This window comes from Plutella xylostella, chromosome 21 (assembly GCF_932276165.1).
Source record: "Plutella xylostella chromosome 21, ilPluXylo3.1, whole genome shotgun sequence".
NCBI lineage: Eukaryota > Metazoa > Arthropoda > Insecta > Lepidoptera > Plutellidae > Plutella > Plutella xylostella.
In genome coordinates, this window is record NC_064001.1 from 3,772,467 (window position 1) to 3,788,322 (window position 15,856).

Here is a 15,856-nt window from a genome sequence, read left to right on the forward strand (position 1 = left end):
GATACAATTTTGTGATGACTAAATATTCGTGACTAATCCATAGTACCTTATTCATGGGGTGAGACCATCACACACGCGTCGCGCGACGGTCGCACCCACGCCTTTACTTACGTCTACGCAAAATCACTTGCCTTTCCTGCCCAAGCAAAAATATACAAATGTGTTTCTCCTAAGCTGTACAATTTTATACACCGACAATGGAGCGATCGCCTGCTGTCGTGAAATGTAACGAAATGAATAGTAATGAGTGTAAAAATGTAGTTTAGACCCAACATTTAAGTTCAGAGGACACATTTATCTTGAGAGTTTATGACAAGCCGGTGGTCTTGTCAATTGTTGTCTGCATTTATTATATTATTTGTTGTATAAACTGAATAGTGCGGGAAGATAATCCGTATCCTTTTTGAGTTTCAAATGCACGATTGAATAGCAAAAGCTATCAAGATAAAAAAGCAACATTGTGGAATAGACTTCCCTTTCACTCTATTACCCGTCAATCATACCTTTTCCTCGCTACGTAGCTCTAGCTTCAATAGTAAATTTAGCTGCTAAGATGACCTAATCAAAATGATTTTGCGAATATTTGAGTATCTAGCGGTATGAACTTAAATTGCTTCTGGAATAGTGGAAAGTAGCTGCATTCGTTACCCTAAGTGACTGCGAGCACACATAAAAAAGTTATTATAATGTATATTTCAACTATGATATCGCCTCGTTCGCTTGAACGTAGAATTGCAACAATATAAATTGACATCACCCAGAGACGCGCATTTTGTAAATGACGTGAAATGTCCAATCAGTCTTGAAGATACCCGAACAGCGCCGGCGAGCGCCGCCGTCGGTTCAAAACAATATCATTAACTTTACGCTTTCTATAATATTTATATTTGTTGTATTGGCCATTACATAAATTATTGCACGTTATATTCTGTCGTTCATTTAACCAATCATAAATAAGACATTTGCCATGTCACAAATATTACTCAATGCATGACTTAAAACTGTTTATTACTTCATTTTTAAATACAATTATACAATACGGACATAAAATTAAGATAGGAAAGTGTGGCTTCACTAGGAACGGAGCCAATTATATGTAATCATATTATAAATATTATACATGTATTCATACGTGAATATCCCATAAAATGAACTTAGGTTTTGAAAATGACTAAATAAAATTATATTCTAGAATATGCACATTTTCCGATATGTTGTACTCTACACACGCGGTTTCTAATTCTCTCATTGTACATTGACACGACTCGGGCGCTTGGCCCCGTCACAACCTGATACAAATAACTGTACGCAAGTATGTAAAATACAACATATCTCGAACAAAGATAAGTTCAACAAACACACATAAACCTAGTACAAAAGTAAGTCACGGTATTTCCTACTTTATGGTAATTCATTACTTATGTGATTATCAAAATCGAAGGATACAACACTGCATTCACATAAAATAAACAAACTCACAGGACGTAAAAAAATAATATTTGACTGCTTCACTAATGGGGAGAAAGCGTACACTACTCGATAAGTATTATTATAACTAGTGCTGTTTATAATAAATGATAATAATGTTATGATTCTAATGTACAAATCGATTGACTTGCTCGAGCGCAATGTGTTTGGAATGGACTCGATCAAAGTAGACGCGGTCTAGACGGGAGCGTCGGCTAGTTGCAAGTACACTCGCTAAACTGGGCTTAACCAGTGAGTTAGGCTGCCATTTAAGTGATACAAATGCTTACTCTAAGCTCCCGCTCTGACCTACAACACTGACAAAGTGGTCGTGAGGTAAATTAAATCTCAATTCAAACTCCGCACACCCCTAGCCCGCCCACTCAACTGCACCCAATCCTTAATCAGTGTAAATAAATATATATTAGGTATAATTTGTTCTATAACACATGGTATGAATCCAAGGCGTCATTTAAAAATCGGTTCAGTAGTCTTTCTGCAGTATAAGAAGCAGTGAAGCGGGCGGTCGGAAGGTAGTAAGTCACTTACAAATTGAGCTCACAAAAATTTGGTGAAAAAACTAACCATGTTTCGCTACGGACGGGAACACAAAATGAATATTACTTCGCCATCCCCACCCCGCCGCCAAGTATACACAAACTAAAGGTCCCACGGCTTATAACTTTCAGCATCGCTGGACTACCTAGAATAACTATGTCGAACAATGCTAAAACGTTATAAGTGACCACTCAGAACGCCATATTCGCCCCAAATATTACATAGGTACGACGAATACACATTACTTTAAAATCACATGAACCGAAAACAGCAAAATTTTAAAAATATTTAACAATTTTATTCATTTGTTATACTGCATTAATTACAAATGTATATACATATTATGTACTTGGAGCCGTGTTTGCCAACATTTTCAACATTGTGAAAATGCTACGAACATGAATCGGTATTTAAAATGGAGACTGCCACATCGATCTATTAATTCACCACAGGTTCGACAGAAAATATAGTATTGAGCTTAAATTAAGGTTTAATTAGAGGCTCGTTTTCTTTAGTTATTCGGATCGATATGAAGTTCGTTCGATAGATTGAAGCTTTGAATATAACAATGTAACTTGTAATTAGAAAACTAGGCGAAACATATGTTTGTGAATGTTTTTTAAAATGTTCCTTGTTCTTGGCTATTACGTTAGCATCGTCTCAATACTAAAATTCTTAGTTTTTTTCTGTCAAACACTACTAAAATGAGATAGGCCATGAAATGGAACAGACCAAGATCATAAGTATTCATTCAAGTCCGTTCTACGATTTATATTTCAACATCATTACCAATGGCAGTGTGGTTTCAGTTAACACATATTCTTCGTGTTCATAATTTAGAGCAACCATCGCACGGATTGATTTAAAACCAAAATTATATTTTGTTAATTTATGCACGAAAATATCCAAACACAAATTGTAAACAGAACAGTTTAAAAACATGCGCAAACGAAGGTTTCTCGCGCAGACACGTTTAGGATTGTGACCAATAACAGAACAATCCAACCTCACCAGCCAATCCATACAAAACCACTTTCATAACCACAGCACTGATGTATACAGCTAAATTGATCCCCATCCCATACAGAACCTATAGATCGATTTCTTTACAGATGAAAGTTAGACAACTACACACTGCCTCAACTCTACCTAGAAATCCATCAACAGATTCTACAAAAAGGCCACAATCCTAAACGAATCCAGAGGAAATCCTAAGGCTTAGAAAGACAGTAAAAGCACAGTACAGTAATACCAGCGTAGAAGTTTAGCGCCAAAGTTATGTTATCACGCCGTCTCTAGTATCGTTTCTACGCTTATTACACGGTAGCAGTCCAAGTGAGATATACAGGGTGGTGGGGGGGCGACTCGGTCACACCACACGTCACTTGCCGGCGCGGGCGGCGCACTTCTTCTTTTTGCGTTTGAAGAAACAACAGCATCTGGAAAAGATGGATTGCCTGTATGAAGATTTTTTTGGGATCTGCCTGGCTTTGGTGCGTGCGGTTCCGATATGGGGTAGGGTAACGTGTGTTGTTGGGGTTTGGCATTATCATGAGAGGTATAAATCACGTAAATGGGTATTTTCATTCTCCAATATCAATAATTTCGTATGAAAGTGAAGGTATTTTAGTAAGAATTAGGTATCTAGATCTAAATTTTTTGTCAAAACTTTTTTGATAGATACAAAGTGGCGCCTCTAGCGTAAACTATCGATGAAACATTTGACAGAAAATGCAACATGTACAGTGCCACAAACTTATCTGTTCCGGTAAGAGTTCACGTAAATTTCTAATATTTCTTCATTCTCTAGGATGTAAAGTTCTCCCGTAATGGCAATTTACCCTTGCGGTTTAAATAAATCCATCTAATCTATATCAATATATAATTTATTAGTGAGCATCGAGATATGGACCAATTTAATTCGTTCTCACCGGAACAGATAAGTTTGTCGCACTATAAGTAAGTACACAGCAGGTCTATGGTACTAAGGTTACAGCAGGCATAGACAACAACAATCTAGGTTAGACTCTGTAGTCTACAACATGCAGTAATCGGCAATTATTTTAACTGGTTTTGGTGGCACATGGCATTGATGCCACGATTTATATTGGCTTCGGTCCTTCGATCCCACAGCCTTCCAATCGCGAGTCAGCAAAGCCAGCACGCCTCTACCCTACACATGCACAACTCGGCAATACATACAACTGGAACACGGACTTGGTGTCGCTGATGTGACGTTGACGCCAATGTACTCTAGATAAGGCCTGGGTCTCCTATTTACGCCGTAGGTGGCGTCTAGCGTCACGCCGTAGGCCGCGTCACGATGCTCACTATAGAAATGTACTGATGCGGTCTCCCTCACACGCCGACGTTGGCGCGTAGACATAATGAGCATTGTGACGCGGCCTACGGCGGTGACACTTAACGGAAAACGTAAATAGGAGACCCGGGCCTAACTATTACCGTAGTACATGCGCTTAAATTCTAAATTAGTACATAAGTTGTCGGTCCCAGGATTTGATCCTTCGATCCCACCCGCCACGCCGTCGCGCCTCTACCCTACACATGCACAACTCGGCAATACATACAACTGGAACACGGACTTGTGTCGCTGGTGACGTCCACGCCTCTACCCTACACATGCACAACTCGGCAACACATACAACTGGAACACGGACTTGTGTCGCTGGTGACGTCCACGCCTCTACCCTACACATGCACAACTCGGCAATACATACAACTGGAACACGGACTTGTGTCGCTGGTGACGTCCACGCCTCTACCCTACACATGCACAACTCGGCAATACATACAACTGGAACACGGACTTGGTGTCGCTGGTGACGTCCACGCCCCTACCCTACACATGCACAACTCGGCAATACATACAACTGGAACACGGACTTGGTGTCGTTGGTGACGTCCGCGCCTCTACCCTACACATGCACAAATCGGCAATACATACAACTGGAACACGGACTTGGTGTCACTGGTTCACGTTGACGTCAATGTACTGAATATCTACAATCTAGAAACTATAAGTGCACGTTTTCTTCACTAGCTCATAGTGCGAGCACTTAAATTCCAAATCAGAAAATAAGTTATCGGTGCCAGGATTCGATCCTTCGATCCCACGGCTACAGCCATGGCGCCTCTACCCTACACATGCACAACTCGGCAATACATACAACTGGAACACGGACTTGGTGTCGCTGGTGACGTCCGCGCCTCTACCCTACACATGCACAACTCGGCAATACATACAACTGGAACACGGACTTGGTGTCGCTGGTGACGTCCGCGCCTCTACCCTACACATGCACAACTCGGCAATACATACAACTGGAACACGGACTTGGTGTCGCTGGTGACGTCCACGTCGTGGTGCGGCTGCGTGATGGGCGTGTTGCTGTGCCCCGCCGTCGGGTCGTCCGCGCCGAGCTCGCCGTTCGTCGATGACACCACCTGAGGAGGAGGGAATTCATATTTGATTAATTCGTTTTTATGGGACCTTTTGCCACTTTATTATGTACCTAAGCTGTGATTGGATTGTTTCTTTCGTCTTTTAAAAAAAAAAATCCAATGTAGTAGGTCACGTAACCTTTTGTTACGCGACCAACAACGTTTCTATTTTCAAAAGTCTTTGAAGAAAAGTTGCTCAGAATGACGCCCTGAGTCACCCCCTTTCGGATATACCACTTTTGTTATATCCTGTATAAACCTGAGGCACGTCATAAGACAAGGTTTGTCTGTTTAGGTGTTTAATAAGTACTGAATAAGCGAGACACTTAAAAGTCCTTGGGGAGACATTTTATGGGACAACTTTTTCACGGAAGCCAATAATTCAAATAGATTGTAACCTATCCTAAAAAACTAGAAAACTGTACTGTCATGTAAACGTATCTCCAATAATATTATAATTCAATTCAAACACGATTTTAACTTTACTAATTATTTTATTGGTTATTATGAGGCCTTCATTCGACTCCTGAACTCCTGATTTAAAGTTACTAATATACAAAATATGAGGCCGAAGCATTTGACAGCCAAGCAGGCTCAGCAAACGCAATCATGACAGAAGCACACAATTCACAACAGAATTTTTCCAAGAGGCACATGTCTAATCTGCCAAGTATTGATTTCAAGTTGCGTGCGATATAAAACTGTAAACATTGCCGAGAAGCCTTGACAGTTTATTCTTGCAATCCGGTACCTAAATGCCAAGCAAGAACTCAAAACACTTTTTTATAATGAATATTAATTAAGGCTTAACATAATATGCCTGGATAAAACAAATTGTGAATATTAGCGTCAAACTCGTGAGTTAAATCGCAGATTATGAACTAAATCATGAATGGATATTGGCACAGCTGATATTCAGAATTGAAGAATCAGTAAGTTTGATAGCTTACGATAGAAAGCACACAGTAACATTGCTTCACATAAAAAAGACCTCAAGCGTATTTTTATAGTATACAAGCCAATATGACTTTTATTTTTATTACTGTTCTGAAGGCCTAGCACTGGGCGCATTTAAGACGTGACAAAGGTTCTCCGTCGCGCTCGCTCTTGAGGCTGCGCGATGTAAGTGACCGCGATGCAAAACTTTTGTCACGTCTTAATTGCGATCCGTGCTAGCCCTTCTGCCAGGGCTGTTTTTCAGTGAAGCAAGGTATAAAAGCGCCATGCAGACAACACACAAAGACGCAAAATAATTTCAAAAACAACTGACCGTCGTAACCGATCCGGGAAATTTCACATACCGAAAATGATTATTCTTCAACAGCTAAAAAATAAATACACCAATATACATTCACAATACAGTTTGGGAAAAACAAGGACTGGATAACAAAGTCATGCTGACAAAGCTAAGGTCACAAAACCATTTCAGGAAACAATCATAATTAAAAGGAGATCTACACGATAAAAGTATAAAATATCTAAAAAAATACTTGTATTTATGTAATCAATTACGACATAGATAGCGTGCTTATAATTTTTACACTGACATAAAACAAAATAACGTAGAATTTCCCACAGCTAGCTGCACATATGAGTGCACTTCTTTTCAAAAGTTGATAAGGTTGATCCTTGAGTCACCTCCTTTCGGCCAAGTATATTTTGCAACCAGTGGCGGCTGCACCTCAAGTGCGCCCGTGCCACGCACTACCATTTAAAAAACCTTCTAAATATGTACCTTCCTTCTTCCTATACCATACTAGGTACGTGTAAAAAAAACTTCACAAAAAATACCAATATATAACAACCGTAATACCTACCCTAAACAGAAATTACATAAATCTGATTATCGTTACGAGTTAAATTAAATCGAGCTGGCCTATTTTGATTTCTACTGCGAAAGAATCAGATCTTATTTTTGCTTGAACAAAAACCTCGCCTCGTGCGCTCGGATTGTCGCACGGAGCGAGCTCCTACATGTAGTATGAAACAGGATGGAAATCGCCCGGCGCGTGAGATGGAAGATGCTCAGTACAAACTGTATGCAGTTCTAGGATAAATTCGTGCGCCGCACGCGACCGGAAATTGCCGAAATATTAAGAATGACGCCACGGGACTCGGGACTTCGGGAGGCGCGGGCGGCGGCCTTGACCGGTGGCGTGACCTACGAACGATGCACTTGTCATGTCATTGTCAGTTTCACCTTTCGCGCGCGAATACGTAATTAATTTGCTAATTACTTATTTAACTAAGAAAGTAGTAAAGATTTCGTGAGTGTGTGTGTGTGAGTGAAAATGAGTGCAAAATACAATATTGACTTCATAAAAAGCAATAGGACATTGCAAAATAGACTGGACATTAAATCTGCTGGGCCGCCTCGGCCTTTAGTGCAAAACAAAAAAATGAAACTTATACCTACGTAAGTACCTACCTGAATTTTCAAAAGTGAAATGTTCAATAAAAAGAAATGGTTATGTGGATGTGAGAGACTAAATGCTTTATTTTGCTTTCCGTGTGTTGTTTTCGTTTCGGCGGAGAAGCTATTTCGCATAAGGTAAAATATACTTATATTTTTTTTACTTCTAATTGTAATAGTTAATCTATTTTTCTCCAAAAAATTACTAAACCCATTAAGTGCACCACCGGGTATCTGAGGCACCAGCCGCCACTGTTTGCAACAGCCTGTATATGTGGCTAACTATACCTACATAATATAAATCAATAACACAGGCGCCTACCTGCACAGAGCCGTGTCTGTCGGCCGGGGTGAGATGTCCACCGGTGGTGAGCGGGGTGGCCTTGCCGCTGTGGGGCCAGTTGCCCCCCGTGTTGGCGGTGCCTCCCGTGCCAGAGTCCTTCACTCCGCCCTGGAAATGAAAAGGTTTGAGGTTATAGGGAGGGAATTTGAAGACAGTAAGTGGTAGCCCTAGCGTTGGACCTGGGATTATAAGTAGGGTTGTACAAAGCGCATTTAAAAGTATTCATTATTTTTGGTTTAAAATGTCTATTATTGTTAATAAAGTTGAGTTTACTCGTTTCTAGCGCAAAAAATATGTACATAAGAAAATAAATCGGCAATCGGAATCACATTTGGAAAATATAAAAACTCAACAATATAATTCATACACACGGCTCAAACAACATCCAAACCTACGGGTATTTTGCAAAAACAAACTTATAGCATTAGATCTTGGATTTTGTGCCCAACACATTTTAACTATTAGGGAAAGCCTCATGAGGCTTAATATTGGATAGGTACACTGGTACAGCTAGCAAGATTGTAATTATATGGGAATAGAATGATGGCATGGCAACAAAAACAAACACAGATATGGTGGCAACGTAGGAGGGATGGACACTGAGGCATTGGCTTGGAATGGTGCGGACAAAGCAACGAACAAATAACGGTTCAAATCAACGTTATTTAAACGCAGCCAATCAGAGCACCGCTTGGGTAACACGCCACGTAAAGAACACACGTCATTGGTTGCGGGTCAAACCTCTCCTCGAATGAGCGCCGCCTCATCGTCCTCAACTAATCCAATCATATATTCGCATAATTCGTCCTGTGTCGATAGAAAAGCGGTGTGAATATCAGAGAAGGTGAGACACGCTCTCTAGAGTTTAGGGAAATAACTCTGGGGTTAATAAAATGACGTTATAGTAACTAGGGGGGGCTATCATCTTACCTCTTTATCACAATTTCAGAAAATAGTTTTATGTAAATGGAAGTCATTTACTTTCCCATGAGTTGCGCCAGTAGATTTAGAATTACGGGATTACAATGTTTAAAAAACAGATTGTTTCAAAAATAGCATTGTAAGCTAAAAAGAAGTAAGACCACTGATCATTCTGAACAACTGTATTTCTAGGACTTGTTCAGAATAACGAGAATATCTAGGAAGATATTATTAAACTAATGTTTACGATGAGGCGGCGCTTATTCAGTTAATTATTACTGTCGTGAAAAATATTAATATAAAGATAAATGGAAGAAGGGTTGCGTAATTAAATTATAGTAGAGCTATTTCTCTAAATAACTAGTGAGCGTATCTCAAATAAATAATCTTTGGTGAGTACCTAGTATAGTTATTATGATAACACAAGTGAAATAATCTTATATGTGTATAAGTTTATTAGATAGCGGTATGGTATAGACCAAGTACCTAAATCCATCTTGATTCCGATAAGAAAAAAATGAGAGTGCCGACAGCGTGAGTAATAAGAGAATGAAGTTTTATATGTATTATTATTTACAGGAGAATCGTGCGATGTACATAGTTAGAAATAAATCTGATATGAATAGACTGATAGAATAAATAAATCTGCAAAGCGTGATAAAAAAATCGATAGTAATCAAGAAATAATTTAATCGAATCAAATAGATTAGTATTGTAAACGAAAAAAACTCTTTTCTTAAGTTACCGCTAGGGCTAGGCCTAGAAGTACAGGCTTTTATTTATCTAGTTTATGTAAATTATAAAAGTTTACTTTACAAAATGGCCCGTCTAGCGGGAACTATCAAGAAACATAAATATTTGTACCAAAGTTTTGTTTCGTAAACTATAAATCTTGTACTAACGGTATTACTTGGTTAATGTAAAATGAAAAGAGGGGTTTTACCTTGAAGGGTTGGTGTCTGTCGCGGTTGGGTGACACCACGACCTCGTGTCCTGTCTGGATGGACCCAACTGGAGTCGACTGAAACGTGACGGAATCGAATGTTAAATTGCTGCACTTGGCCATTGAAGTGCCCGATTAAATAGAAGCATACTTTTATGATGGGAGTCAAGGTTAGAACAAAAATTCGTTTTCTAAGTGGAAAGTAAGAAGGACTTACGTTATATCTTGTCGCTAGATAGTACAAAAACACACCACAAAACAAGACTGATGCGAAGCAAAATAAGAGTAGTATGTAACGGATTTATTTTAAATAGGAAGTGAGAACACAACTTAATTTACTTTTACTGTAATGTAAACTATAATGAATACTTGTTATTACACAAACACTCAGTCAGAAATCATACAGTGTGCATAAAGCATCTGAGAGTATAAAATAAAAGGATCTATCGCCACTAACCTTCGCTGACTTTGTCTTAACAATATTGGACGGCGGTGCGTTCCTCAGAATACGCATAACATGTATGTTCGGAGGCTGCATTCGGCGTGAAAGCGGAAGCGAGCATGCGGCATGCAACAGCGCAACGTTAGTTCCGTAAGTAACCGTTCGAAGCGAGTGTTGGATTAAAGAATGATCGTCGTAGGCAGTTGTACTCATCCCTTTTACAACGTTATGTTGTTGGAAGGCATGAGTAGAACGCTTGTTAGTTTAGAACTGTATACCGTGATCTTATAGATTATGTTAGAAAATAAAACTAAATTAGCAAACATAGCACTTGTAAGCAAAGCCGGGTTTTTGCAGATTGATAACATGTCCTAATGAAGAATAGCCTAACAATAAAACATACAATGCAACACTCAAAACTACACAGAAACACAGACTATAGGGAATCATTTTTATTAATACGAATAAATAATTTGATAACTATTAATAACTGTAAGTCTAAGCTATAGGTCCTGGCACAGATTTGAAATGGTGAACGGTGATGTTAAATTACTAACAAACATGAAAAAACGAAACAAAAGATTGTTTTTACATGCAAGATCTTAAGTTTAAACGGGATTATCTATTTTTCTACTTGTTTAGTGCTAGTGCAAATGTTAAGTGTAAAAGATTGATGTGCCTAAGTATTTACAAAAAGTTCCAAGAGTTGGGAGTAGCATTTATAAAAATTTTGAGCAAATATAAAAGAATTGTGCGTATTTTTGCAAATCAAATGCATTCATTCTGTGAGCTTATACTACTTGCTAAATTTTAAAATTTTATATTTTTGTACGAGTTACTGTAATATTAAATACAACATCAAAAATATTATAAACTTAACCCAACAGATATTAAACTCACGGGCAATGAAATAGTTCCACTCACAAAATTCTAACATCAAAAACCTTAATTTTTTCAAACTTTTCATTTCAAATTTGAACAAAATGTTACCGTTTTTAGTAGGTAATATGAAAGAAAGAAAGAAAACGTTTATTCAGTGCACTGCACACACACACCAAATACAAACAGAAAGAAAAGTAAAAAGTACACAAAAAATAAAAATAAAAACAAGGTAGGTACAGTACAAGGTCCTGAAAACGGAAGTGGATCCTAACTTTTAATTACAATGATAAATAAAATATCCTGTTGCTCTATTAAATGTACTTCAATGTTGTAGAGGTCGTCATTAAGCTAGCCTTTTTCATTTAGGTGAAATTTTGTGCTTTTCTCAGTGGAACCTTTTCATTGCCCGTGAGTGTATTATATCAAAACAAAAATGAAAAAATGATGGATTTCTTTTAGAAAAATATTATTTACAGTCGCAATACAGCGTTCTCCAATATAAATGAATGAATTCGTTAAAATTAAAAGCAATATTTTGGCGCTAAAGCCTCAATTTTGGTGACTGTAATGTATTTCTCGACAAAAAATATGTTGGAAATATAGGTTTCCAGTCAGTACTTTAATTGGCAAGTTTCTTTACTTTCATCTCTTAAGTTATGATAATATGTATAGATACAGTACAATCGCCAAAAAACCGAATGGGGACATGTGGCGTAGATTTTGCGGTCATGGTAGGAAGCCAAGACCTACCAAAAGTATATAAAACTTAATACCAAAAAGAAAATACCCTTAAGTAAGGTATTTTTTGAATTGCATAGTCCAGTTGGTAGGCCTTTTCGTGACAACATCGTAAACACACAAGACAAAATGGTTTAACCTGTCACACCCCGGGAAATCAGAGACAGTTAAAAATCTATTGTGAATGTTTTACCAATAGGTCACCGGGACGTGAGTGGTTAAAGAAAAAGCTACGATCAAAGCGTCAAGGCCGTGGTAGAATGGCAGAGTGAATGCAGCCATTGGAAGTCAGAAATGATGGCATTAGATATATCTTTTTAATGTAAATATAGCAAAGGTACAACACCCCAATCCGGAAAAAACAGAGCTAACGTATATGTAGAATCGAGTGCGAGTGTTTTAACTCGCATTCTATTCGAAAGTGCTGTCAAGTTGACAGTACTTTCGAAGCAATTTTTACCTATCGAATATAATGACCTATGAAATGATAGCTGTCAAACTTTCACAAATCTATTCACCGCCATTTTGTTGTTGGCAGGTTGACAGCACTTTCGAATAGAACACTCGCACTCGATTCTAGCGACACGTTAGCTCTGTTTTTTCCGGATCGGGGTGCTGTACACATCCTTCTATCCGTCACTATGATTCGTATGACATAACATCATTCGAGTCATAGTGACGGATAGAAGGATGACGACTTCACTCTGCATCTAACCACGCGCATACCCATCCAAACACATACATCTAGAGGTTTCAACTGACATTGAATATTCACTGGATGTGGATATTTTTTCGAGCTGTATCGTATATTGTTGTATACAGCGGCTCTTTCTGTGCTGATATGCCGAATATTCGACTAGTAACGTGCTCATATCGAGCGAATATTCTTGTCTTTCGGCACCAAAATAACAATTTCGAACATAAGTTATAAAAGGTGAAAGTTAGTAAACCATGCAAAAAGAATTTACACATTACATGAAATCTAAGAAAAAACCGTGCATTTTCTACAGATATCGGTTATCCATTGTGGAAGGTTTTTTCTTAGATTTTGTACTGAAATACATTGAAGGCTAGATGCAATATGGCTCGCAGTCAGGTGCCGACGTCCAATCCATAAGTCCTATTAGATATTGGACCGGGCGATTACACATGGCGACGCAACTAGCTCTATACATTTTGTTGGTAGCGGCGACTAGTTACGCTGCCATGGTGCCCCGGTCAAATATACACTTGCGAGCAATGAAAAAGACCCAGTAACAATAGCATCAAATTACTCTTAAACGGAAAGGACTAGCGTAATAACACCGCTGCAATATTGAAGTACATTTAACAGCGCATAAGAATATTACCAACTAGAAACGTAAATATTGTAATTAAATTTTAAATAAAATGTTTTAACAAAAACGGTTTTTCGGTGTCGTCATTTTAAGAGTGAAACTGTTTCATTGCTCGCACCACCAAATCAAATACCCCTCCACACCCCCAACCCTCACACCACTCCTCCCACCCTACACGCCGTCAGTTACCATGGTCTTGCCGGTCCAGTCGAACTCGCCGTCGTCGCTGTAGCCGCGGCGCTCGAACAGGTCGCGGAACATGCGGCGCAGTTGGTCATAGTCCGGCGTCTCGAAGAAGTCCAGCCGCCGCACGTAGCGCAGGTAGGTCGCCAGCTCCTCGGGGTGGCCTTCGCATAGCACCTGTGGGGGAGATGAGGGTAGAAATCAGAATAAGGTAATACGCGTTTTCTAACTCACAAGAAAATTCGTGCGTTTCGTGATGTCCGTGACACCAGACCCCTTTTAGACCCCTCAATGGCAAGAGGCATGGCTACTGAGGTCAGATTTCTTTGCAGTTTACCCTACAATTAATTTAACGAGATGAAACAGCAAAGCAGCGCTCCAAAATTATTGGTCGCAAAAGGCGCAAACCATTTTGTGTGTAGTCTAATACCCTTATGCAAACAGCATAACTTATTGGGTAGCGAGGGCAGAGCACTAAGGGTTGTGGTGCTCTGTACAAGTGGCTTATTAAACCATTTAGGAATTGATAAAAATTACTCTATTTGGGTTGAAAAGTTACAGATGAAGAATCAACTTGCCTCAATAGGAGTAGCCCGCTTGGTGTCTCCGATTTTTTGGTATCTTTCTTTTAGTGTATCAGCTTTTAAACCCTGCCAGGGTAAGGAACCACGTAAAAAATACATAAACATATGCCCCAGAGCCTCCAGGTCGTCGCGTCTAGATTGTTCTGGAAATTAAAGAAACACAACGTCAATACAACCTGCCAACATACATTATATATAGCGAAATTAATTGACTAATAGATGAGGTTTTTGTTTTTTATTTAACCTGGTTTTAATAGGTAAGTATACCTTGAAAGAAATGAGGCAATTTCTCACCATTCTTATTAAAGTTATGGTATGATTTTTGTACCGTTTTCCCAATACCTCGTTACGTAAATTTACCCAGCGAAAATTGGAAAGCTCAATTTTTATTCACTTGGCGAAGAACAGAGAGGAGTATGCAGAGCAACCTCTAGTAGTACATACATACATACACATACATATGCTCACGCCTGTCTCCCAGAGGGGTAGGCAGAGACTATGGATCTCCACGTGCCACGATCCTGACATACTTCTTTCGCTTCCTCCACATTCATAAGTCTCTTCATACACGCACGTCGGTTTCGGAAACTCCTAATTTCGCTCTTCTTGAGTATGTCGCCTATCTGGTCGACATACTTTCGCCTAGGACGTCCTCTACCGACACAACCATACATCTCCGCACAATAAATTTCTTTCGTCAGTCTTCTTTCATCCATCCTTTCAATGTGACCAAACCATCTCAACATTCCCTTTTCAATTTTGGTCACTACGTCTTCTTTTACTCCAACTCGATCTCTTATAACACTATTCCTTATCCTATCATTCAGTTTCAGTCCACACATACTTCTTAGAGAGCGCATCTCAACAGCATTTACCCTACTTTCATTCTTCTTCTGCCATACCCAGCTTTCACTTCCATACATTAGTGTAGGGACCAACACTCCCCCATGAACAGCCAAACGAGCCTTTTGAGACACGTTTTGACTCCCCATGAAAGAGTGCAAGGCCCCATTTACTTTATTTCCCGCTTTCACTCTTCTTTCAATATCCCCCTCACATTTCCCATCCCTCGTAAACAGACTACCCAAATAAACAAACTCATTCACTTGCTCCACTTTTTCGTTCTCGATCGTGATCTTACATTCAGTTACCTCTTCCTCTCTTTCAAACACCATAACTTTCGTCTTATTAACATTCACTTTCATTCCTTTCCTTTTAAAACTTTCATGCATGAGAGTTACTTGTTGTTGCAGCTGTTCTACCGACGATGCAAGTATGACTTGATCGTCAGCATACAGCAAACACTTAAGAAGCAACTCTCCTTTTCGCAAACCTCTTTCGTCATCTTTCATATCCTTGAGACAACTATCCATAAATAAATTAAACAGCCAAGGCGAAGCCACACATCCCTGTCTAACACCTCTGTGGATGCCAAACCAGTCAGTGTAGGCTCCGTTTATCCTGACACACGCACTAGATTCCCTATAAAGGGACCTCAGTGCCCGCGTCAGGTGGCCGTCCACTCCATAAACGGATAGTGTCTCCCATAAATCATTCCTCCTCACTCTGTCATAAGCCTTTTC

The 15,856-nt window shown here is 39.3% G+C and overlaps 1 protein-coding gene across 11 annotated transcripts in view; it reads right to left on the reverse strand.

Moving 5' to 3' along the window:
* Window positions 1-3,242: 3,242 nt before the first annotated feature.
* The window catches only part of LOC105390945 (casein kinase I), a 42,545-nt gene continuing 29,931 nt past the window's right edge, over window positions 3,243-15,856 (reverse strand). For 4 of the 11 annotated variants that reach the window (XM_011562322.3, XM_011562326.3, XM_048628591.1 and 1 more), the window contains exons 8-14: window positions 14,268-14,416; window positions 13,696-13,866; window positions 10,108-10,185; window positions 8,223-8,351; window positions 6,758-6,811; window positions 5,366-5,490; window positions 3,243-3,482 (exon numbers count right to left, since the gene is read on the reverse strand). In XM_011562322.3, coding sequence (XP_011560624.2) covers window positions 3,407-3,482; window positions 5,366-5,490; window positions 6,758-6,811; window positions 8,223-8,351; window positions 10,108-10,185; window positions 13,696-13,866; window positions 14,268-14,416 — 782 coding nt within the window. In that variant the 3' untranslated portion in view covers window positions 3,243-3,406. The remainder of the gene's footprint in view (window positions 3,483-5,365; window positions 5,491-6,757; window positions 6,812-8,222; window positions 8,352-10,107; window positions 10,186-13,695; window positions 13,867-14,267; window positions 14,417-15,856) is intronic. The other 7 variants (XM_048628594.1, XM_048628592.1, XM_048628593.1 and 4 more) reach the window with 7 other exon arrangements.